At 38.5% G+C, this 25,357-nt stretch overlaps 1 protein-coding gene across 3 annotated transcripts in view; it reads right to left on the bottom strand.

Annotated features, from left to right (window-relative positions):
- Nucleotides 1-5,161: 5,161 nt before the first annotated feature.
- SPOCK3 (SPARC/osteonectin, cwcv and kazal like domains proteoglycan 3) overlaps nucleotides 5,162-25,357 on the bottom strand; it is a 264,156-nt gene continuing 243,960 nt past the window's right edge. For all 3 annotated transcript variants that reach the window (XM_018558789.1, XM_018558791.1, XM_018558788.1), the window contains 4 exons: nucleotides 20,555-20,776; nucleotides 18,003-18,065; nucleotides 8,822-8,959; nucleotides 5,162-5,418 (listed from right to left, as the gene is read on the bottom strand). In XM_018558789.1, the coding sequence (XP_018414291.1) occupies nucleotides 5,252-5,418; nucleotides 8,822-8,959; nucleotides 18,003-18,065; nucleotides 20,555-20,776 (590 nt within the window). In that variant the 3' untranslated portion in view covers nucleotides 5,162-5,251. The remainder of the gene's footprint in view (nucleotides 5,419-8,821; nucleotides 8,960-18,002; nucleotides 18,066-20,554; nucleotides 20,777-25,357) is intronic.

The following is a 25,357-nucleotide window of genomic DNA, read 5'->3' on the forward strand; positions in this document are numbered from 1 at the left end:
CGTGTACTTGTACATTCACTAAAGGGTTAAATATAAATATAAAGAGACCAGACTTTTGAAAAAAATCCTTTTAATTGAAAAAACACAACACAAAGTTTTGACAATTCCTTTATTAATTTTAAAAAACAACCAAAAATGATCCAATTACATTATACAGGGGTCAATCACGACATCCAGCATTGTCCACGACGATGACGTCTCGCCGAAATAAATAAAAACCTGATGCCCGCCGACCCGACTGCATGAGAAGAACTCCCGCCGCAGAATGAACAATATGACAGATGCCGGCAAAATAAAAACAATTGGGCGGAGCTAGTGGTGACATCACCACTAGTTCTGCCCAACTGTTTACATTTTACTGGCACCTGTCAGAGTCTTCCCGCAGGTCCTGGACAAATCAAAACAAATGGGCAGAGTCAGCCGTGACGTCACTGCCGCCTAGTTGTTGTAATTTAATGACAGCCCAGTGTTCTCAAATAACCCGAGGATGTTGGTCAATCATTAACTAATGGCAACAAATGGGCGTAGCCAACTGTGACATCGCGGCTGGCCACACCCAGTTGTTGTCATTTGCTGGGAGAACGATTGGCGTTGGCAGACGGTTCTCGCTGCTTCGGCTATAACTATAGCACAACCAAGCCGAAGCATATGTGTTCGGCTTGGCTGAGCCAGTCGGCTGCTGTATGGGCTAATGTGAATAACCCATACAGCAGCCCTTCAGTTTCACTGAACCGAAGGGCTCCGGCGGCCGAAGTGAGACAAAGGGGTTGATTTACTAACCTTTTAAACACACCACGAACGTGTATACACCTCTGTAGTGTGTTCCCTCCCAGCATGATCTATGGGAGGAATCGAAACACCTTTGTAGTGTGTACACACCCAGCAGGTGTGTTGTGGAAAGCCCTGCAATGAATTGCAAGGTAATGTGGTGTAAATTAGCTCTATGTTATGTTGCTTGCGTTGATGAATGCAGGAATGTAAATGCATGAGCTAACCATTTTTGTCTAAACTGTGAAGCAGCATTATATATGCATCATGTGCATGATTTTTCCATATATGGCATTAGTGGAAATATGCTTTTAGAGACTTTTTGGTTGATAAATACGTTTTGCTGTGTGAAAATCACACACACCTGGTGTGTGTGTGTGTTTAGGTTAGTAAATCACCCCCAAAGGATCAGCCGAAGCTACAGCTAGATCCTTTGGCTCCTTAGTGACTAACCCTCTAAATGTTCACACAGTGAACAGCTCTGCAAATATTTTTTAAATTCACCCTTATATGTTACCAGGAAATAAATATTGCAGACTGTCAGTTACATATTATTATCCACATTTACCTGGTGCAAACAACATTTCAGCTGCCATCTCTAAAAGGGAAGCATGTTTTCATGAAAATTTTGAGAGGTTTAGTTTTGTGTTTGCTCACAAGAGAATTTGTATGTGAACATTTACAGTTAACTGTGCCTTTTACAGCAGACTGACATATTGCTGTTTCTCCATGACCTGATTTGCCTGAAAGATTAATTTGTAATTTTCAGAAGAAACAAACATTAGATCAGTAGAAGTCCAACTTTATTTTAGACAATCCTTTCTGTTTAGAGTTGATGCAGTTATATGCATGATTATCTACTGTAATTTATGAACATTTCATCTTCAGAGTGTAAACATATGTCTTCTGATCTTAAAGCAGGGGCTGTTGTGGTTACCCTTGTTTCTCAAAACCATCTGCCAATATCAAACTTACCATGCGCAGTGCTATGGCTCCCCCTCTTCCATGAAAAAAGATGACATTCATTATCCATGCACACACCAAACATTCCCTAAAATCCCTGTGAAGCTACTGTATATTGTGATTGCCATAAAGAGCCACAAGTGGTTACAAGAGTCTTTATTTTGCAAACTATACATAAACTGTATAAAAGAAAATTCACTTTTTTTTATTTTTCTCCATTATACTTAAGATAAACATTAAATTTAGTCAAGAATACTTTTTAAATCAAATGAATTATATGCTTTGCAGTAATGTGGAAAGGAAAATAAGAATTTCCAGGGGACCAACTTTGAAAGTAAACTGTGCAGAAATACACAGCTATTCCCACATATTGTGGGTATATTACTGATCTACAAGAAGTTAGTGGAGTTTTTATAAAGGTCTATACAATGAAACAACATGCCAACATAAATATAGTGATTAAAGTAAGCTTTATACTGTTACAGATTTAATGCAAACAAACACAGTAATCATAAGCCTCATATGTTCCACATGGTAGGTACATAACAATAAAAGAACAAATAAATTTGTTTTGTTTTCTTTCGACTCGAATGTAAACCAGTATGGTTGTGATTTAGTTTGTGTCAAATAACTTTTTTTATGTTAAAGGTACTTAAAAAAAATAGGTGATGCAGCATTTGTTGTAAACTGCATTTTTATAGTAATATAATACCTGTATTGTGTTTGTAAATCTTAATCTTAATTATCCTGCTTAACAAGCAACATGACCCTACCAGAGAGTCATGCATGATAAGATCAACCAATTAATGCATGAAGGATTCTAGGGGACCTACAATTAAAAACTCATCCACATTTGTAATAATATTCAGCCTGCATGTGATAACAAAATGTTAATGCAATGACAGAAAACCCTACACTTTTCTGCAATATAAGTAATCTTGCATCAATCTGGTAAATGGGTAAATGGTCTGGATAGATGCAGGGGAACTTTGTGGACTGATATCAAGTGGTACTACTGACTGGATAGTTCAGTGTGAGCAGTATCCTGGTGGCAGTCCCTTAAAGTCAACCTGCATACACTTTGACCTTTTGGGCTTATTTGTGACTATACTGTAGGTCCCCATAAAGTGCAGCTAAAGGCTAAACAAAAGTGAAGCTATCCTACACCTTTCCTTTAAACCTATGAAAAGATTAATAGAAATATGATTATGTGTGCAGGCAGTTCCACTGAATTTCTGCCACTGCTGTTGCTGTTTGAGGCACTTTCCGCATGCCCACTCCTAGCATGTCTCAGTCCCAGTATCTAGTACTCATCGGGAGCTAAGAGGTGGAGAAATGCAAATATTGTAGTGGGATATTTAACAGTTTTAGCAAGGTGTGTAGACAGTTTAACTTTTTTTGGAGTTTGGTTCAACAATAAATTGGGCATGCATAAGCATCTTAAATCTAGTAGTCCTATATTCCAGTCTTTACTGTTTGCCAAATTCCAAAGTAGACGCTCAAGTGAACCAATTAGTAACAGGACTACTGTATATGATGTCATTATTTTTATTGTGGCATTTCAACTCAAACATGTACCTTTTCTTTTCTACAGCTGTGACCTTTCTTTTGAATTTATGTCAGTTCTGTAATGGGTATATAGATATATTAGTGTCTTAGTGCTTACTAACCAGAGTGCAACAAATAGCTTAAAATCGGCCATGTCCTTTGTTTTTTCTGTGGATTCGTTTTTAATGTAAACATTATAAAACTTCAACTGAGCATCATGATCTGCCAATTTTTTGGACATGGGTTAGGTTAGGAGAGGCCCTATTCATTAAGTGACTGACTCATACACCCTCAACTACACACTGTGCCTAGCATTGCTCAATCAAATTATTTTTGTTTGTCATGACAATGCATACATTTCATGAATAAATATATAGAAATGTGCTCTTTGTCGGAATGTGTAAATGCTAAAACATACCCAGACTGCAGAATCATCTCATACTACAGCAATATACATCAATATATTAAGTACCAAGTTTCAAATAAAAAGAATATTAGAAGCAAATTAGAGTTCCATAACCAGTATACATGCACAAGAATGCAGTATCTCCTAAAAATGATTTATAGCGTTGGATGAATTACAAGGTACACTGCCTTCCTACGGTACCTTCTCACCCAAATATTGTCAGCTTTCCTATTAAACTGTGTAGTCTCAAATATAAATTAGTTTGAAAGCATGGGTCAAATATTTCCTAACTGTAAGTTTGACTTAATAGTGGTGATTAAAATGTGTTATTTTATTTATAAATATTAAGTATAATGCTTTTTACTGCTAGACTGAAATGGTTTTAAAGTGTGCAGGCAAATTTAGTAAACCAATAAACACTTTTTTTCTGCAGTTTGATTGGGTACAACACTTAACCTTCTGGTGCCACTGAATACAATAAAAACACTATATTAGCAAATACTGACCAAATTATTAAAATAGTAATAAGAAAAAACATTTCTGTTTTTTTAGCACACAGGCAATGTTTTCCAGTTGGTCCCAACTTGCCATTGCCATTGTGAAGGATTTAGATGTAATACTGAAATAAAATCCCTACTATTACCATTGGTAATTAGCATAAAGAACAATTATAACATATAAGAATGAAGAAAAAATGAAATAAAAAAGTTCAAACTCAAACTGTTTAGACCTGAACAGTACGTTTAAAATGTTATATAAATTGAATATAAACTTGTGTTCTCTTAACCACCACTCTTGTTGTGAAACCTGTGAACCACTAATTCAATTTAGTAGCGATATCATGGAGGAAGAATACATGACAGGCTTATAGTGGCTAACTGTACGGTATATGACAATATTAACACATATTGTAGCATAGTCTTGCTTATACAAGTGGTGCTGATTACCTGCTCAAGTACACAGTTTTCAGAGAAGAATTGTATTGGCTAGATTATACTTAATATCATGCTGCTCTGCTAATAACAAAATTCATACAATGCTTCTAAAATAATATTGAGAAAAAGCTAACATAATAAGACAACAAATCTAAAAGCCCACTAAACAACAAACAAACACGTATCTGCATATTCTGAGGAAATAATTGTAAACAAAAATGAGGAAAATTTTCATTGTCAGAGTTTTTCACCAACAAGTTGTCATTTTCTTTTAGTACTCATTTGCAAATAAGGAAATGCACAGACGTCTAGCCAAGGGCCGCTACCTTTACACTTTGTTGAATTTTTTTTTCTTCAACTGATGTGCTGGTTGTTTGATTTTCTTTAGGTTGTTCTTCCAATGGGTTTTTCTTCTTGCTAAAAGCATATAAAAGCTCAAATGCACATGAATGACTTTGAAACATAAGTCTATGGCTCCAGATTTAACTGGAATGATCATACAAAATATACATGTTTAGTTTTCTTTTCAAATCCTTTTTTACTTGGTGGCGACGTGAGCAAAAGGTATTTCCTAAGAGATGTCTTTTTCTTTGTAGACATGAAAAATAGAATTATCTTGTACTATATTATGTCAAATATAACCATCTTCATCTTCTTCATCATCATCGCCTCCTTCATCCTCATCATCATCTTCAATCTCATCTTCATCGTTCATCATTTCATCATCATCATCTTCATCATCAGACCAGTCATGAAAGTCTCCACTTCCAAAATCCCCTGATGTGTCTGAATCACCGCCTGTCATAAAAACAATTTAATATTTAGTTACATTTTTTTAACTAGGGGGAACTAAAGGGTTATTTTTTTATCTAAAGGGGCTTTTTATACTAAGTATTCTGAGGAGATACTGTATTCTCCTGAGATATACTATGGGGTTGATTTACTAACCTTATAAACACGCCACAAACAAGTATACACCTCTGTAGTGTGTTCCCTCCCAGCATGATCCATTGGTGGAATCTAGACACCTTTGTAGTGTGTACACACCCAGCAGGTGTGTTGTGCAAAGCCCTGCATGAATTGCAAGGTGATGTTGTGTAAATTAGCTCTACATTTTGTTGCTTGCGTTGATGAATGCAGGAATGTAAATGCATGAGCTAACCATTTTTGTCTAAACTGTGAAGCAGCATTATATATGCATCATGTGCATGATTTTTCCATATATGGCATTAGTGGAAATATGCTTTTAGAGACTTTTTGGTTGATAAATACGTTTTGCAGTGTAAAAATCACACGCACCTAGTGCGTACGCGTGTTTAGGTTAGTAAATCTCTCCCTATGTATCACTTTGTAATACACTAAGCTGGCTTCCAGCTCCACAACACAGTAAGCTAAAAGCTGACTCAGTGGCTGTCACAACACGGTGATCACAGTGATCAGCTATCGAAGTGAACACTGTGCTGTGACCACCTAAATTGATGTTGAGGACCCCTAGGGACCCATCAACTGCATTAACTCAATGAGCGCTGGTCCATGCATGTTCTTAAGGAACTGAAAGACCATGACAGAATAATGCCGTCATCGGTCGAGAAGGCGTTAAGGTAATAATGTACATGAAAGTAATTTTGATTTATCTTACACATGTTTAGTGGGGGCACATATTTAGGATTTATTTTGTATAAAGAAACAAATTTCCTTCATTGGTCTTCTGTGCATCAGGGGTATTGGCAGACTTTGTCATATAGCTGGTAAGAGCGAGTGTATTTTACTGTCTACCAGAGAACAAATCTGCTTTTTACACAAGCCACCAGATTACAGGTCAGCTTTAAAAACCAGTCAGCAGATTACATGTCTGTTTTATACAATACCACATACTATACTTGGTAAACAATCTGAGTAGATACGAGTTAGAGGTAAGGTGTCTTGCGATGTCTCCCCAGCATTGCTATTGGTACCAAAAGTTAATAAAGGTCCTGACTTTCCTCACTCTACCCTGAAGACATCAGCCACTAGGGCAGGAAAGTTATGGAAAAGTGTTCTACTGTGAACAGGCAACAATACAGAACTGACAGTTTCTAACACTTCCATTTTAATTTTGTCTGTATTTTCAATTTATGGGCATTTTTACAAATGTACAGACTTTAAAGACCAACTTAAGCCATTTCTAATATGTGTTGAATAGAGACTAGAAGAGTATAGTATTCTTTCATAGTTTTATTGTTGTCTGTGACCCCAGTGGGAAGATTCCATCTCACCTCCATGGTGGCCACAAGGACAGGAAATGAGGGCACATAGATAGCAAATATTAGGCACTATCTTAATACAGTGGTAAAGAGTTATAACCTTTGTCCATTTTTATTTTTATTCTTATTAGGGATATTTTTGGATGGGAAGTAATTTGTGGTCAGTGCAGACAGATACAATAATAAACATGTACCTTAGATTACAGCTTTTCTCCGTTCTATAAAGAAACATTATGGTTGGATTTGTGCTGCTTTAATAATAATTATTAGCTAGTGGCAAGTTCTTAAAATATACTAAACACATTCACCATCGTTGTAAAGAGGAACTACAAAGATATTCTAAATTGGCCTGGACAGATTTGTTGGTACCCCCAGAAAAAGGTTATAAATAAATGGAATATAGTGATATTTTTAAAGTTATTGCTTGCTGTCATTCCTATCAAATTAATATCATACATGTTTTCATATGATCAGTCAGTAAGCCTATTTAAATGGAGAAAAGTAGGCACTCTTTTGTTTGATTTTAGTGTTTGTACCACACTGAACATGGACCAGAAAAAGCACAGGAGAGCACTGTCTGAGGTGATCATGAAGAAAATTATAGACCCACATGTCAAGGTAAAGGCTGTAAGACCATCTTCAAGCAGCTTGATGTTCCTGTGACTAAATATTATTACGAAGTTTAAGGTCCATGGGAATGTAGCCAACCTCCCTGGATGTGGCTGCAAGAGGAAAAACAACCGCAGACTGAACAAAAGTGGGTAGTGCAAATCGTAGACACAGAGCTAAGGAAAACCTCCAAAAAGATACAGGCTGAACTTCAAGGTCAAGGTACATCAGTGTCTGCTTTCACTGTCTATCTCTTTTCAGGCAGCAGTGGACTCAAAGGAAGACATGAAAATATAGAAAAGGAAATTGGCCAAAATTGATACTGATTAGCTGTAATGCTTCTGGGAGAATATCCTTTGGACAGCTGAGACAAAACTGGAGCTATCTGGCAAGTCACATCAGATATATGTTCACAAACAAAAGCATGAAGCTTTTAAACAATAGAACATTGTACCGACTGTAAAGCATGGAGGAGGCTTGAGTGAAACATACAGGCCATGTCCGAAAGCTTTGTCTCAGTTGCAGGGTATGGATCCTCCAACAGGATAATGACTCAAAACACACAGCTAAAACCACCCAAGAATGACTAACAAAAATGACATTGACCTATTCTGAATTGAAACAGGTGGAGCAGTTTGCTCAAGAATAGTTGGACAAATTACCTGTTGGCAGGTGCCAAAGTCTCATTAAGAGCTACACAAATTGCATGTTCAGAGTGATGGCCTCTAAAGGTTGTGCAACAAAGTGTTAGGTTAAGGGTCCCATAATTTTTGTTCATGGCATTTTCATTTGTATCATTATTTTAAATATTCTGTTGAATTGAAATCAAAGTCTGATTTTTATTAAATATAAAATAAAAAAAATTAGTTTTGTCAGTTTCAAACCCTTTCAAAGAAAATTGTGGGTTCTTTTTTCATAGATGGATGCTAAAAAATTTGTCAATGTCTGTATATTGTGCCAACAACAAATAACAAGCTGATTAGTAACTTTCCCACTAATCTGGGTTCAAGTAATCCAATCAGGTTCAAGGAAAAAATATAAAAGAGATTGCTTAAGTATTTAAATTAACACAGGTGAAAAGTGTTTCTTTAGTAAATAAAACCCTTTCATAATTATAAAAAAGGAAAACATATTACCACTAATCTAAGCATTTCCACTTAAAGCTAAACTCCAGGTATAAAGTATTATGCATGCTTACATTGGTCTAGCTTTTACCCACTGGTGATATATGTATATAATATACAGTTTATTAGTAATATCTGAGTATGTAAATAATTTTGTGCTTTTGTTGTAGCAGAATAACATCAACTAACCCATCGTACCCAATGTAAAAAAACATGGAAAATTACCACATTCCACTGAGCCAACTTTTCTGGATCCTGTCACTTCATTTCCATATCTGTCAACACACCAGCACTGACCAATGCTTCCATGACACTGAGCTGGTTTATAATACCCATCTTCATCACATGCTGGAATGTAGTGTCCTTTAGAAACAAAACATGTTTAATATACAGGTTAGCATTAACAATATAAATCAGATTTTTTTTGCAAATGGAAATTATTAATTTTATAGTATTTTTGTTAGTTTAGAGGCATGTAAGACATTTTCAAATGGATTTTCCACAGTTTACATATATCAGCAAAGATTGCAAATTATTATGGTACTACATTAGAAATGGCACAATTTGCGTTGTCAATATTTTTAATACATTTTAAAAAAGGTCAATATTGTAGACATATAGAAAACAAAATATAATTACTGTTTTTCTTCACTTCCTGCATAGACTATGCGCTAAATGTTCCACCCAATCTAAACAGTTCGTATCAAATAAATATTTCTCCTAGGTCACCATTATGCATATCCAAATAAATATTTCTCCTAGGTCACCATTGTGCATATCCAAATAAATATTTCTCCTAGGTCACCATTATGCATATGCAAATAAATATTTCTCATAGGTCACCAATATGCATATCCAAATAAATATTTCTCATAGGTCACCATTTTACAGATCCTATTTTGGGTTCCTTCTGTAGAACATTTCTGCAAATAAATTAAAATTGAGAATGTAGGCACTGCAATCTTTTGAGGGATTTTTTTCTGGAAATAAATGACACTGTAATGTTAATTTCTACTGTATATAAAAAAATGGCTGTTGGTGGTAAGGGGTAAAACTGAGGTTTGAGTGCAAATAAATTAATAACGGAACATAGGCACAGCAATCTCATGTTGGCTTTTTCCCTGGGAATAAATAACACAGTAATATTGATTTATACATTCAAAATGGCTGTTAATGGTCGTGTTAAAATAAAGGGTTGACTGCAAATCAATTAATACTAAAACATTGGCAAACCAGTCTCTAGTGGGCATATTGTGGGAATAAATGACATAATAATATTGGTTTATACATTCAAACATTGCTGTTGGTGTTCTTGTGGACTTGATTGCAAATAAACTAATACTGGCAAAGTAGGTACAGCAATATTTTGTATTTTTTTCTGGGAGTTAATGAAACTGTAATGGTGATTCATACAGTCAAAAATAGCTGTTGGTCCTGTTGAAATTGGGGCTTAAGTGCAAATAGATTGTGAGCTTTTTTCCCTGGGAATAAATAAATAATTTATAGATTCAGAAAACGGCTGTTGGTGGTCCTGTTGAAATTGGATAGACTAAAAATAGACATGTAATGTTAATTTCTAGTTTTCAAAAATGCCTGTGGGTGGCTCTGTAGGGCTTGGGTGAAAACAAAATTTCTGGCTAGAAAATAGCTTCTTCAAACCCCCAAACAGTGATATATTTTCTGAAAGCGGAGGCCCCGTAGAATAATAAAATGCTAGTTGAAATGTTTTATGTTGCACAGAATTTTCGCAAATGTTTATCAAATAATGATTTTTAGGATAAAATAACTAAAATAAAATTTAATGCACAAAAACAGACTTCAATACCCATTTGTTTGGTAAAATGTAAAAGATGGGGTCACGTTGGGTAAATAGATACCAAACATGTCAACCCTTAAAATTGCGTTCGCCTGTGAAGCCGCAAAAAACTACAATACAAGAAATTTCCCATAGCAGACACTTTAAAAGCTTTTACTGGTCATCAGTTTAGTGTTAGCAGTGATTGCTGGCACTAGAATTATTGCTCTCACTCCGACGTTCATGGCAATATGTAACACTGCACGTAGGCGCACCGACACATGTTTGCATATGTATGTGTGTGCATGTGGGGAGCGGGGGACTTTAAAACATTATTTCTGCACTTTTTACGCATGAGCGTTTGGCTCGGCTGAGTGCTTTGGCCCCCTAAATCTATTCTCCTTGATGTCTGGTAATCCTGCATCTATTGCTGTGAGGTGAGCAACTATCCCTGCAATACTTCAGCCATTATTACAATATATGTCTGTAATAACTTTAGCAAGTAATTTTCTTTTTGAGATATAAGTGAATAAATGTTTTGTATTTATGCTTCATACATTGCTTGTGAAAGACCCCCTTTTTTTCAACCCCAATGAATCTATAGTTATGGGTCTAATTGGAGGAATGTATGTGATCATTTTTTGTAATGTTGCCATATGGCACAAACAAAATACCCAATATTAGCCATCAATAAAGCAGCCAACAGTCCAATAAATTATGAAGAATGAAAGTAGTCAACAGAGACCTGGACCTCACAAATGAAAAGAGTAACAAAGGATAGAGCTGGAAGACAGTGAAAAACAACTTGTGAATTATAGACTGTGGAACAGATAGAGGCTTTGCAGCTGCCTGGCACTACACAAAAGGGTAAAAAGCAAATTAGTCAAGTGTGAAATATACAATTTATTAAAAAAATTAAAAGTTCAAACATATCGTCTGAGAATGGTACTTTCTGCAAAATGCAGAAATTGCAGTGCATATATAGTTTCTCTCCTCCTCACTGGGCACAGCTCTGTGTCTGCTCTGACACAAAGCAGCATCCAGGGGAGGAGAGAAACTGTCAGGAGGCCGAATGGAGCACCTCTCAGCTCAGCCTCACATGACAGAACAGGATGGAGAGCGGTGTGGAGTGGAGACAGCTGTGAGTGGTCCCAAGAGGCCGAGCTGGTGGTGTGGGGGAGGAGTCAGCTGTCAAAGTAGACCAAGCTCTCCTTCTGCACTAATCGCTGACTGCTTGTAAATATTTGAGGACATAGTATACTGTGTCCCCAATTATGAATGAACAGGACTACTGTTCATTCATGATTGTGGACATAGTAAACATACTATCTCCACAGGTAATGAATGAACAGGAACACTAAGGGGTCTATTCACTAAGCTGCCGAGGGCAGCCGAGTGAATGACCGATCAGAAGTGAACACTAAACACCGAACACTGTTCGGCTATTCACTTCAGGCTGGTACGGCTGATTTCAGCCGTACATCGGCTGAAATCAGCCGTACATCGGCTTGCTTCGCATGGCTTATCCCAATGCTTTTCAATGGGAAAATTCTGCCTTCTCCAAACTCTTCACCCTTTAGTGAATAACCCCCCAAGTTTCACTTTCAGTCTAAGGGGTCTATTCACGAAGCAGCCGAAGGATCTAGCCGTAGCTTCGGCTGATCCTTCGGCTAGCTTCGGCCCCAAGACCCTGAACCGAAGGGCTGCTGTACGGACTATTCACAATAGCCTGCACAGCTCCCGAACATAGCCGAGCGGCTCAGTTGAGCCGAAGGCATATGCCTCGGCTCAGCTGAGCCGCGCTGAAAGCCGAAGCTGGCCGGCTATTGGCCAGCCAACAGCCTGCTTCCTTCTGACAGCTGGGCGGAGCCAGCCGTGATCTTACGGCTGGCTCCGGTCACTTGCAGAGAGATCAGCGTCCCTGGTTACCAGCTAACCAGGCACACTGATCTCCAGACAGCAAACTCTCCTGGGCGCTCCGAGAGTCTCCCGCTCCCGGCTGCCCAGGAGAGAAACACTGCTTTTTCTTTTTTTTCTATTCTTTTCTATTTTTTTTTCTATTCTGACACAGCATGTTCGGCCGACCCGAAGCCACGTGAAGCCACCCGATGTACGGCTGAAATCAGCCGTACCAGCCTGAAGTGAATAGCCGAACAGCGTTCGGATCACTTCACGTCAGTCTTTCACTCGACTGCCTACGGCAGCTTAGTGAATAGACCCCTAAGTGTTTTGTTTTATTGTTGTTGATGCCTACATAGAAATATATTATGTGGTAGAGCCTGCTTTGGAATTCTATCTCACTAGCATCTTCACAACTTCGTATTTTTAATGGACTCTTGCCTCCAGACACAATGTGATCAAACTGATTCAAAATCTGTGTAAATTGTTTGTTGTGTGCTTATCTTTTTTGTACTGTAGTGCAAATGATAAAAGACTAATAAAATGTTATGGAAACAATACACAGCTCTGTAAGCTGTGCTATATATTACATAACACCACTTTGATTGGTAAAGTGTCCTTTTAGGTTACATAACTCAAAGCACTCGACTGTAAGCTGTGCATTATGCATTGTGCATTATAGCTGTGCATTATACCTGCCTGATCACTTTACTCTATACACTATATTGTATGTTATAAATTCTTGGCTACTGAACTATGTAAACTGGACTGTACATTACCTACTCTGAAACAGTCCACTCCATAAGCTGTGCTGTAAGTTACAACCTACTGTCCTGTCCACTGCACGTTGTAAGCTCTGCTGTAGGTTGCATACTCTGGGCCACTGCACACTATTACATGTGCTACACAGTATGTTATCTGATCTGTGAACACTATACATTATGTTGTATAGTGTGTAACGCACTGTAGTCTACACACTGTGTTGTATTTTACATACCCCTATTACATATCCACCCCTGTATGGTGTACATTATATAGTCCTTACTGTAAACTGTACTGTATATTACATACTCCAGGCCAAAGTATTAAGTGTCAACAGTTGTTGTTTGCTGAGTGTTCCCCAACTATTTTTATGAAGTTCTCCTAAAAGGTTAAAAGATCATCTCAGACAAAGTGTTAACTCTTTTTTTCTTAAAATGATCCTGTGTTCTAAGGGTTTATGTGCATTTGTAAGATACTAACTTTAATTAAGCATATTTTTGGGATATTCTCTACAGTGTGCCTTTCAGTATGCCAGGTCTTCTACTATTCTAGCAATGTACACCTATATATGTATATAATATATTCCAATTCAACACACAAGAAGATACATTATTTTGAACAAATTCACACTTTTCATTTTTATATTTTACTACTACATACTAATACTGGCTTTATGTACATGTTTTTATTTAAAGAATGTATACTTTAGAAATAAACTGTTTCTTTCCTTATGTAACGTCATCCCTCACTGAGTTTTTAGTAGGTTTACTCATGTCACTGAACACAAGATTGCTTTATTTGTGTTTGTTTCTTGAGACACAAAGTACAACAATATACAACTGGACAAAAATTATATACTTGTCTTTTTTCATTAGTTATGCTGAAAACTTTTGACACATTTTCTTACTTGCAGCAGTTCACATTTTAATACAGGTTTTAGCCTCTACGCAGGACCACAATTTCAAATATACCCACCCAGTGCTAACCGATTATAAGAAATTTGTAACCACAATACTTACATTGCAGGGAAGCTTCCAATGGGGAGTCAATTCAGTGCTATTTCTCTGCATAGAGAAATGTTGAATATTTATTCAGGAAAAAAAATCCCCCACTGTACCCTGAAGCTAAACTTTATCCTAACCATTAGGCTAACACTTAGGGGTCTATTCACGTAGCTTTGGCTGATCCCACGGCTAGCTTCGGCCCCAGGATCCCTTCGGTTGAGTACAACCGAAGGGCTGCTGTACGGGCTATTCACTATAGCCTGTACAGCTTCCGAAGTCAGCCGAGCAGCTTATGCTTCGGCTCGACTGAGCCGAGGTGAAAGCTGAAGCTGGCTGAGCAACTGGCCAACAGCCTGCTACTGACAGCTGGGCGGAGCCAGCCGTCTTCTCACGGCTGGCTCTGGCCACTTTCAGAGAGATCAGCGTCCCTGGTTACCAGCTAACCAGGGACGTTGTCATTACACACTGAGAGCGGCCTCTCCATGTTCTCAGTGGGTAATGACAGATGGCGTTCCTGGCTACCTGGTAACCAGGAACGCCATCTGTCATTCCTCAGCCGGACGCTCTGGGACTCTAATAGACTCCCGGCCGCCCGGGAGAGAAACACTTTCTCCCAGAAAGGTTCACCCTGCTCGATTGAGCAGAGTCAACCTTTCCCTGCTCGTTTTTTTTTCTTCTGACATCGGAGCCATTTTGGCTGCCGTCAGAAAAAAAAAAAAATCATAGGAATGCATAGCTAGATTCCTATTGGCTATTTCAATTTGCAATAGCAAACTAGCTATTTCACCCGCCCACTGCTGCTGTCAATCAGCAGAGGGGGACCTGCAGTTCTCCATCAGGTCCTCCTCTGGTGATTGACAGCAGCAGAGGGCGGGTGCAATAGCTAGTTTGCTATTGACTATTGCAAATTGCAATAGCCAATAGCAATCTAGCTATGCATTCCTATGGTGTGTTCGGTTGTTTTTTTTTTTACGACAGCAGAACCGCCCGGCCAGTAGAAAACAGTGCTAGCTCTGCACAATCGTTTTCTAATCTTTTTTTCCCCTACTTTTTTAACTATTTTTCTATTCTGCTCGGTCCCACAGAGGGACCGAGCAGAACAACAGCCGAGCTGAATGCGGCAGCGGCCTTCGGCTATTTACTCACTGCTGTTCGGCATCTATGAGAATAGACAGAACAGCAGCCAGTAGCCTGCCGGAGGTTCAGCTTAGCCGAACCAGATGTTGGATTGGCTGAGTCAAACTCCTTCTGCACTTCGGGTCGGCCAAACATGCTTAGCATGTTTGGCCGACCCAAAGCCACGCAAAGCCACCCGATGTACGGCTGATTTCAGCCGATATAAGGCTGGAATCAGCCGTACCAGCACTTCGCTTGGGGTCGGTTAGTCACTCGGCTGCCTACGGCAGCTTAGTGAATAGACCCCTTCATTTTTTTAGGTTGTACACCCTAAGCCTCCATTCACACTGGGCATAGTGTTGCAGGAATGTGCGTCCCCATTGATCTCCTTTGGGTCCCTTGACATGCACCAACTGTGGAAAAGAAGTACAAGTGCATTCTGCGTTTTTCCCACGTGTTTGTGTGCATTCTCACGCACATGGGAAAAACGCATTTGCTTGGCTGCATTTGGGGTGCCAATACCTTGTGCAAGTTTGATGCAAGATCAAGATACGCCCTGGTGTGAACCCGGCCTAAAACCTAACCCCACAAACTAAGTTAAAATGCAGAGGATAATTTATAAATCATCTGTCCAGCCATATGCCGGGCGAATGCCGTTCTTACAGCATTTCCGCAAATAGAGGGAACTAAGGAGCAAAGGATTTCCTATGCTCCTTAGCTCCATCTACCGGTGTGATTGCCACTGCTAACTGCATTCATCCAGAGTATAATTGGGCAAAGGATTTTCTCTAACTCTTAGCACTTAACTTCACACTCACTTTTACTTTACTCACCTTTACCTAAATACTTTTTTTTTTAAAATCTTCATTTATTGAACAAAAGCTTAGTCTGACGCAGGTAGTAAACGCAAAGGTCTGCATGCAGGCAGCCAACTGTTCAGCATTGAATACAAAAGTGTACATATCATTACGAGCAACAAAACCTCAAGCGAGACAATATGTTCCAAGGCACAGTGGCATAATGAAATGTTTCGGTCCCATCCACTAGCCTCAAGCCAGCCACTGGTCAATTAACATAATACATCAGACCCTTTGTGTATTCAATTTTCATCATACTCAAAGTAGCGGCCGTGTTTGGTGGAGCTGTTCCTAAAAGTAAGGTGAAGCTATGTTTGCTAAACGGACCACTCTCCGGTAGAATCTAGAGAATCGTGTCGGGCTGGGAATCGACCTTTACCTAAACACTTGAGCCCTAAAAATGTCCCTATTAATAAAGCCAAACCCTGGTAATAAATGATCATTTACACAACGCACTGGGTGTGTAGCTTAGCTTAAAAATATATGTTATATGTGGAGGGTTGCTGTCAATTATAAAAATCTAACCTTGCAGCATGATGGCTCCTACATATAACTCTTGGCTTCCAAGCAATATGGGGAGTGAGGGATGTGACTAAAGCAGGGGTTAAAAGGATATAGGGGTTAAAGCTGGAGTTTGGCTTTAACCTCAAAAATCATAAACCTAGCCTTAAAGTACAATTAAACCTTCCGGTTTTTTTTGCATATATATATACTGCTAGCAAGCAGTAAATATATGCAAAAACATAAAAAAAGTTACCAATAGGTAAAAACTTACCTATGTCTCCGCCGCTCGTTCCTGTACGAAGATCTGTAGATTTTCGAGTGGCCGTGAAAGATCATGGGGCGGGCGCATATGCAGTAGAGATCTTTGGCCGGGAGACAAGGAGAGACACAGTATACAGTAAGTCAATGCACACAGCTTGCCGCGTGCACACGGACAGACACCATGGGACACAGAAGACACAGCGGTCGGCACTGGATCAGAGACCAGCACCAATCCTGGAGGGACTCCAGAAAACTCCTGGAAAGAAGAAGATGTTCAGATCAAGAGGCATCATTTAGGGTAAGTCCTTAAAGCGACATGGGGGATGTGACTTTAATGTCAATTTAACCCAAAAATCTTAACCCTAAACTTAACCTCTAACCCCTGACCCTTACACAAACCTTAACCTAACCCCTAACACTTACTAAACCACTAAAGATTCATGCTTACCTTAACCTGTGCATCTAGCGTACTAATAACTTGGTGTCATTGGTGTACCTTCTGCCATAGCAGCGCAAATGGCTGCTATCGGCCTGGAGCCAAAAGAGGTCTGATGGGGAACAGGAGGGGTGAGCCATTTGTCCTGTCCTGGCAGCCTAAATGTACTTCATTTGTGGCCCATGGGGCGCTTAATGGCAGAGACCTTCTGCTGCCCACCGCTATAATTTGACAGCAGGACTCTGCCTTCCAAACACAGGCATTGGGAGTGTGTTGGTAGTGATGAGTAATGTCACTAATGTATTGTCACTCTGCTGCTTCCTCAATCCCAGTGGCTGCTTCTTGGAGACAGATATTTAAAGAGGCTGAGGGAGGTTGTGTCAGTGTTGTGGCTTGGGGCCACAATGCCTGCAGAGCTGAGCAGCAACATGAGGGAGTGGCAGACTACAATTGAATTTATCAGAAAAGTTTGAGAATACCTTTTCAGCACAGGCATCGAAAGATATGATGAAAAGTGCAGTCTTGCATTTACTGTTTGCACTGTGTGTACAGCATGTTTATCCCTGCACTGAGGTATGCCTCTTTCTCAAGTAGATAAGTTGGGAGGTATGCAAGATGATGCCCCATGATGATGCACTTTTTTTCTTTTTGGACAGGGGGCACCATAAAATCATGCTTTCTCTACAATTATTTTGGTTGAAGCATTTTGGATATAAACTTGATATTAGCATAATAGAAATTATTATTACTTTTAAAATATAAATAAACCTACCAAGAAGCTTCTTTAATCCTTGCTGCTTTTGAATATTACCAAGCTCAGTTTGACAAGGCGGATCTGTGGAGGAATAAGAAAACAATTCCACATGAGAAAAAAAATAATGCCCTCTAGTTGACATACGTTGTAAGGATTTTAACAAACCTTGTTGCATATTCCTACATTATTCTGTTCAGAAGAAATAGCTGTTTGTTTATCTATGCCCTGACCAGCTCCTGAATGGGAGAGTCAGCCTTCATTATAACCACCTGAGCAAATCTCAGTGTTATAATGAAAGCTGCAGTATTTGCATCCATTAAGTAGACAAGTCTTATTCACTGGGCGGAGCCAGCCGTGACATCAGACCTAAATGGTCTGGTATGGATCCGGAGGGGGACCCCACGCTTTTTTTTTTCATTTATTAATGTAATTTTTTTATTCTGCTCGTTACCTCCAAGGTAGCGAGCAGAATAGCTGAGGCATTCAGCTATTTACTCACTAACTTTCGGCACCTATGAGAATGTTGGATCGGCTGAGTCAAACGGCTCCTTCACTTCAGCTCAGCCGAATATGCTGAGCATGTTCGGGTGAACCAATGCAAGCCGAAGTTAGCCGATGTACAGCTGAAATTAGCCGTACAGGGCCGAAGTGAATAGCCGAAGGACAACTTAGCGAATGACGCCCTTAGTGAGTATTTCACCAAAAATAAAGTCCCTGTTGCATGCAGGTAATATCTAAAACTTTACTTTGTATCTCAGTGCAGACTTCTGCAAAAAATTGTGAGCCAATGAAACAAGCAGGAAATCACATTTCTGGGGGCATTCTGTACACCAATGCATGTTGCACTGAATTTTTTTAATATTACAAAAATTACAGCAGCTGCAGATGGGAATAGAAAGGTAATTAAAAAAATTAAATTACAAAATAGCTTATATATGTTCCTTAAAATAGGCAGTCTATAATTCCTTCCCATGGCAAACCTTATTAGCAACAGATAGCTATCACTATATCATTATTTGACTAAATATGTTTGTGGTGATGTCATTGCAAAGATAATAACATCATTGGGGGTAATTTACTAAAAAGTGTTTTACTACTAACTACTACTACTAGCAAAGTTGTCAGTCAGCAGAGGGGGTTACTGAAAGCATAGCTTTATTTAAATTTATAAGTGCACATTCCAGTTGTTATCCTTTTTTTTACTTGTCCTAGAGCCTTCTTAAAAAAGGAAATTGCAATGGGTACCTGTTTCCAAACTGGAGGATGCAGGGAGAATGAGAAGAAGGGAAGATGAGAGATGATTTTTTACTGGGCAGTTAAGCAGTTCATCTCTTGTGGTGGCTTGGAACCCCTGCTGCAGGAACAGCAGGAAGAAGCGGGGAAATAAACACATATTTATGAACAAAATTGGTACTCCTTGTAACTGCGTTTTTTTGCAGGAGCCCAGGATGCAGAGGCAAAAAAAAGGAATAAGTATTCAAAGTGCATGTAACAATTAACCAATTCAGCTCTGACACCTGTATATCCCTTATGAACCAGAGCAATTCGTACATTTGAGCTATAGCCTATTGATAATTTTTTTTTTCAAAGTAATACATATTGTTTTTCTCACTATAGACAAGGCTTTCTCTTAGCAGTATAGTCTTGATTTTTTTAATTCTCTATGTAATAGACAAAGATGTAACAAAATTAAAGTTTGACCAATGTTAGCTTTAAAACAACAAGTGCTAGAGTTGATAACAAGTTCTATTAAATAGTTGTTTTTATTACAATCCAAAAATAAATTATCTACAATTTAAAGGCATCTTTTTTAAATTTTGTACTTTTTAAAAATGTGTCACTAAAAAAAGAACAAAGGAATGAAAATTACGAAAGAATTTACATATTAATGGTAATTTAAAAGAGATTAGCAAAGTAATAGCTAAGGAAAAAAAAAGAGAGACAGGAGTTAATTAGAGCTTATTAGGGTTAACTAACGTTACTGACGGGTTAAATAGTAACACCATTTTTTTTACTTAAAATGTTGCTTTAACTGATATCCTATCAAAACTGATATCACATCAAAGGGATTACCTTTGATCTGCTATGAATAAACCAAAGAAGTTACAATGAATCAATGATAACATTTGTTTATTGTAATTGTTCTTGACATTGTAGATACTGTTCTGTGAGTGACAGTTTACACAAGAGCAGAAACATTAAATAGCATGGTGGTAATTGCGGCCAGAGACCTGCAGGCAAGGAGGAGAGGCTGGGCATATTACACATGGCCAAAGTATGTAGATTAGTTTTTTGGCCATGTTTAGCAATGTCCACTGTTTAAAAATATTATTTAAAAGGAATCTTGATTAAAAAAAAGTATTTTTTGGAACACAACTGTCTGAAAGGTTTGTCATTGAGATGCCAAACAGAATTTCAAACATTCATATAAAAAAAGCTATATTGTACAGTTTGAAGGCTTTTTCAATGTTGAACACTTGAAACAGCAATATTTTGACTTTAAAAGAGAGCTGTATTTTTAAAAATCAATTTATTTTATTACTCTGGCATGTTTCTTGTATTTTAGTTACCTTGCTGGCGCTGGAAGCAGTAGCACCACTCGTTGTTGGATATTAAGCTGTCCTTGTATGTGTCACATGTATTGAAGAAAGCCTTGGTACATTGCTCATTCTTGTCAATATAAATGCTTCCCAGCTCAGACTGATCCAGTAGCAGGTCATAATTTCTATCAAGTCTATTAAACATCCACCCAAGAGAATCCCTGCATATTGGTAGAATGCTGGTATCAAATCCTACAAAGGGTGAAAGAGACACATTAGACAATAGGACAATAACACATAATAATGTAACATATGTTTTGTAGGGCTGTGCAAATTAACGATTAATTTCTCGATTAATCGTTAATCTTTTTGCTCGATTAAAAATGTTTTGATCACTAATGAAAATACACACCTCTCCGCCGGCTTCCGGGAGTCCCGTCGGAGATCCGGTGACGTCACGGACATCGACGTCACCGGACTCCTCCCCCTTCCCCAAGTGGCTCTGTCGGCTAACGAAGGGAAGGGGGGAGGAGTCCGGTGACAATTCTCTTGCTAAATTTAGCCACAATTGTCCAGAGGTGGTCAGAAGAAGTGGGCACAATTTGCAAATTTTGAAGCTTAGATCTGCCCCCTATAACTGTGCTGCTCTAAGAGGGTTAATCACAAAGCTGCCGAAGGCAGCCGAGTGAATAACCCACCCGAAGTGAAGTGAGCTGTTACGCTATTCACTTTAGGCTTGTACGGCTTATTTCAGCCATACATCGGCTTGCTTCGGTTCAGCCGAACATGCTCAGCATGTTCAGCTGAGCCGAAGTGCAGAAGGAGTTCAACGCAGCTGATCCAACATTTGGATCGGCTGAGTCGAAGCTCCGGCAGCTCACTCACTCCCGTTTTCCCCTATTCACATAGCGGCATTCGGCTCAGCTATTCTGCTCAGTACCTCCAGCTGGGCTCCGCCCTGCTGTCAGTTGCAATGCTTTTGGCCGGCCAATGGCCAGCCGTTCGGCCCACTTCGTGTCTCAGTTTGGCTCGGTCGAGCCAAAGCATATGCCTTCGGCTCGGCTGAGCCACTTGACCGCCTTCGGGAGCTGTATGGGCTATCGTGAATAGCCCATACAGCAGCCCTTCGGTTCGACTGAACTGAAGGGCTCCTGGCGGCCGAAGCTAGCCAAAGGTTTTTGAATAACCCTCCAAGTACCAGGACAGATATTGCACACATGCTTATTCTACAAACAATTTAAACACGCTAATGTAATAGTCTGTATAGTCAACAACAGTTTGGGCTTTTTGCATCTTCCTATCTAAAAACCTACAATTCTACTACCTTAAATTTAGCTTTTATAAAACAAGAAATTGTTTTAAATTAATGTTCAACTTCTGTTTGCTATCATTTCTTTCAGAGGGAATTCAATTGTTCCTATCTCGCTTCCAAGTAACCTCTTTACATAAATGAAGCACATTAAGGCTAACAGCTGTTTTTAACAGATCAGTTAATGGAAAACTAATGTAATGTAAAAGATGATTGCCTCTTAACATCATATTAATTCACCAAGCAAATCTTTTATTTCACACAGCATTTATCATACAGCGAGTGATAGCCTTATCCTGTGAGAATATGTCCTTTCCCAGATCATCCTGTTGATTCACCTCTATTCATTATAAAGTAGCTTCCTGTGCTATTATCAACTCTTCCTGATAGAAAAGTATGACTATGGGTCATGAGAACTAAACTGCAGCACTGCATTAGATGTGTTTAAGTGACCTTGGAACCACATAACAAAAGTATACCAACTAAAAGAAGAGTAAATATTCTTACCTCTCTGGCAGCCTACGTCTCAAGATGCAGCCACTTTATGCTACCTGGCCACTGTACGTTTCCAACACTTTTAGGTGGGTTTTTTAACTGCATGCTATGATTCTTCCCACCGACTGGTACACCCTGTAGTCCCAGGCACATAGGGAGTAGAAATGTTTCCATTTGTAAAGTGACTGCTGAGATTGGTAAATATGGTGAAGCTGTGTTCACTTTAATCAGCTACTTGTGCGAGCAAACATCCTTTTTAAAAAAGAAAATCCTCTCACATGATTGATTATTCAAAGTGAACACAGTTTCACCTTATTTCTTAACATTCACTTTTCTTTAGTGTCTTTAGTGAACAGCTTCTTCTGGTAAATAAACTCCACTAATCCTTAGGTGAATCTGACCTGCACACATTTAATTGAATGATGCCCTTTGGATTAACCTCACCTTCAGGGGTTGATTTATTTAAGGCACATTAGCCGTTCACTTTGCAAGATAATTTTAATTTTGCAAGGGAATGTACTGAAAATTAATTTTGCAAAGAATATCTAATCACATGCAAGGAAAATAAAAAAAAAACAGAATTTCTATTTGCATATGATAGAATGATGGAAGTCAGCAGATATTTACCACATTCAAGGTAAAATTCCCTTGCAAAGAGAAAATTCCCTTGCAAAGTATAGAGTATATTTTCCTTCAGTAAATCAAGCCCTTAGTATCTGTACATTTTCAGCATTTTACAAAAAGTGGGGGGAAAAAAGCTTATTATGTGTAGCTACCAACTGAGTACATAGCATCATGCACAAATCAGCTTGCAAATAACCTTGAAAATGCTTTTCATATAAATGTAACACAGATGGCAGCCATAGACTTTTTTGTATATACTTTTCTATGAATTTTCAGGCAAGACAAAAGACTTGGTAACAGTGTGAACACTCTTAAGCATGCACAAAATTGAACTTGCCATGCTGGTTTGAAAAATATTATTTTGATGGTTGAATCCATCTTCTGTCATTTACATCAACCAGAAAGGTGTGCTTTGTTATATTTTGGCATGCAGCAATGACTAAGCTTTGATATGGCAATACATAAGCTCTGATTGGTGGTGTGTATGTATGTATCTATGCAGAAGACCCACTGCCACATATAAGGACAAAGAAAAGATGGAAATCAGACTGTTGTTTTCTAAAAGTAACACATAATGGAGATTTACAACTGTGTATGTACACACTGTTCAAGAAAGAAACAATATATTTGACCTTCATAGCTATCAGAAGATGTTACATTGGAAATGACAACTTCAGGTCTAAGAAATACAAAAATACAACATACCTCTGTCATGTTCTAAACATATTCTTTATTAATCAACTTATTGGCAGCTCTAACATTTTCCATTATACTTCATTTGCCCAAAATGTCTATAATCACAGAAATGTTTGTGTTATATCTGTTTTTTTGCCTTATCCCTTCTGAAATCCTCACCATAGTTACGGATTAAAGAGAATATCACTTTGCTGATTTAAGGCTGGCATGCATAGCAGGCACCCATTCTGCTTTTACCTCACGCAGTTGAGTAATGTAGGGTGTTAAGCCTTTTATGGAGGAAGAGGAGAAAGACCGGACACCTGAGACTTTTTTCTTGAATTGAGGAGTAAGTATCCACTTAGGGATAGTATGTGTGGTTGTAGTTTAATTATTCAGGCATATAAATAGGGGGAAGGTTTGTGTATTGGAATGAATACTTCTTGACTGACTTTAACCATCAGCCTTTATTCTCCCCAGGGACCCTATTGGTACACAAGGAGGTTGAAAACACCCATAATGACCTGAACAAGAGTTTTTTCGGATGGATTGGGATTGGTATGATTTCTTTTTAGGTGTTCATGTGGATGTTTTGTTAAAACATACATACATATGTGTATTTATTTTGTATATAAAACGGTTAACCCTCTTCAAAAGTGTTTGCTCCTCTGAAAAAGGGGACATATTGTTTCAAGAAACATATCAGAAAATATATTTACAGTGCCACTCAGAAGTGATATATCCTGGATAGCAGGTATATATTCCCATATTTTTTTGGAAGTGGGCCTTTTCAGATCCAATGTTGGTTATCGAACAAGGAAGGTAAAAAGGAAAGGAAGAGAAGAAGGTCTTAGTTGCATAGGGTGCTCTGGGAGTAGCATGGGGATTAATTCCCTGCATGGCTGGGTGAGATAGCTGCTAGTGTTGCTATGTATTTAGACTTTTGCTTGCTCTTTGGACACTATGCTGCTGAAATAAGCCAGTAACTTTTGTGTTGAGGACTTTGTTAAGCTGCCATAAGAAGCACTGTCTATGTTTATTTGATGTGGCTGAAGGCCAGCCGCCTGCTAAAGTCACAATAAAGACTACGTTTTGTGACAAATATGTTAGTGTACTGCACCCCAGCTAATCCCCCAAATATTGAAATATAAAGATAAAAAACTCTTAGCAACTTTGCAATGGTATTCTGAAAAGATTTAAAACCAAATGAAGATATATGTATATAGTATGTATTCATTTTTATATGTTATAAACAGGTCTATAATCCAGAAGGGCTTTAGTACTTTTAAATCACAGATCCAAAAACAATCATGCTGTAAAATAAAAGTGCTAGAGATTTTTATCTCAATGTTTTTTTCTGGGTCACTTAAAGAGTATTGAGGTTAAAGCATCAACATGACAACCAGGGAACCAACATTTTTAAATAAAAAGATTAGCAATGGTAGGCTACATCATTCTCTTGTGATACCCAGATAGCAAGTAATTGAGCTGCAAGTTTGAAAATGACTTGCTATTGCAGACTTGCCAAGCTTCACAATTTTGTGCACAATTACATCAAGTCTGCATTGCAAGTCTCCAGACCAGCGAGCTTGCAGAGCTCTTGCTAAGACCTGCAGGACTCTTGTTGTAGACTTGCCAAGCAAATTTGCTACAAATTCAAAAAGTGTCAACTAGAACTTGTGCTGCAAGTGCTCTGCAAGTCTACAGCTTGCCAGGAATATGTGCAGCAA

Source organism: Nanorana parkeri, unplaced genomic scaffold (assembly GCF_000935625.1).
Source record: "Nanorana parkeri isolate BGI_ZX_2015 unplaced genomic scaffold, ASM93562v1 scaffold358, whole genome shotgun sequence".
NCBI classification, from domain to species: Eukaryota; Metazoa; Chordata; class Amphibia; order Anura; family Dicroglossidae; genus Nanorana; species Nanorana parkeri.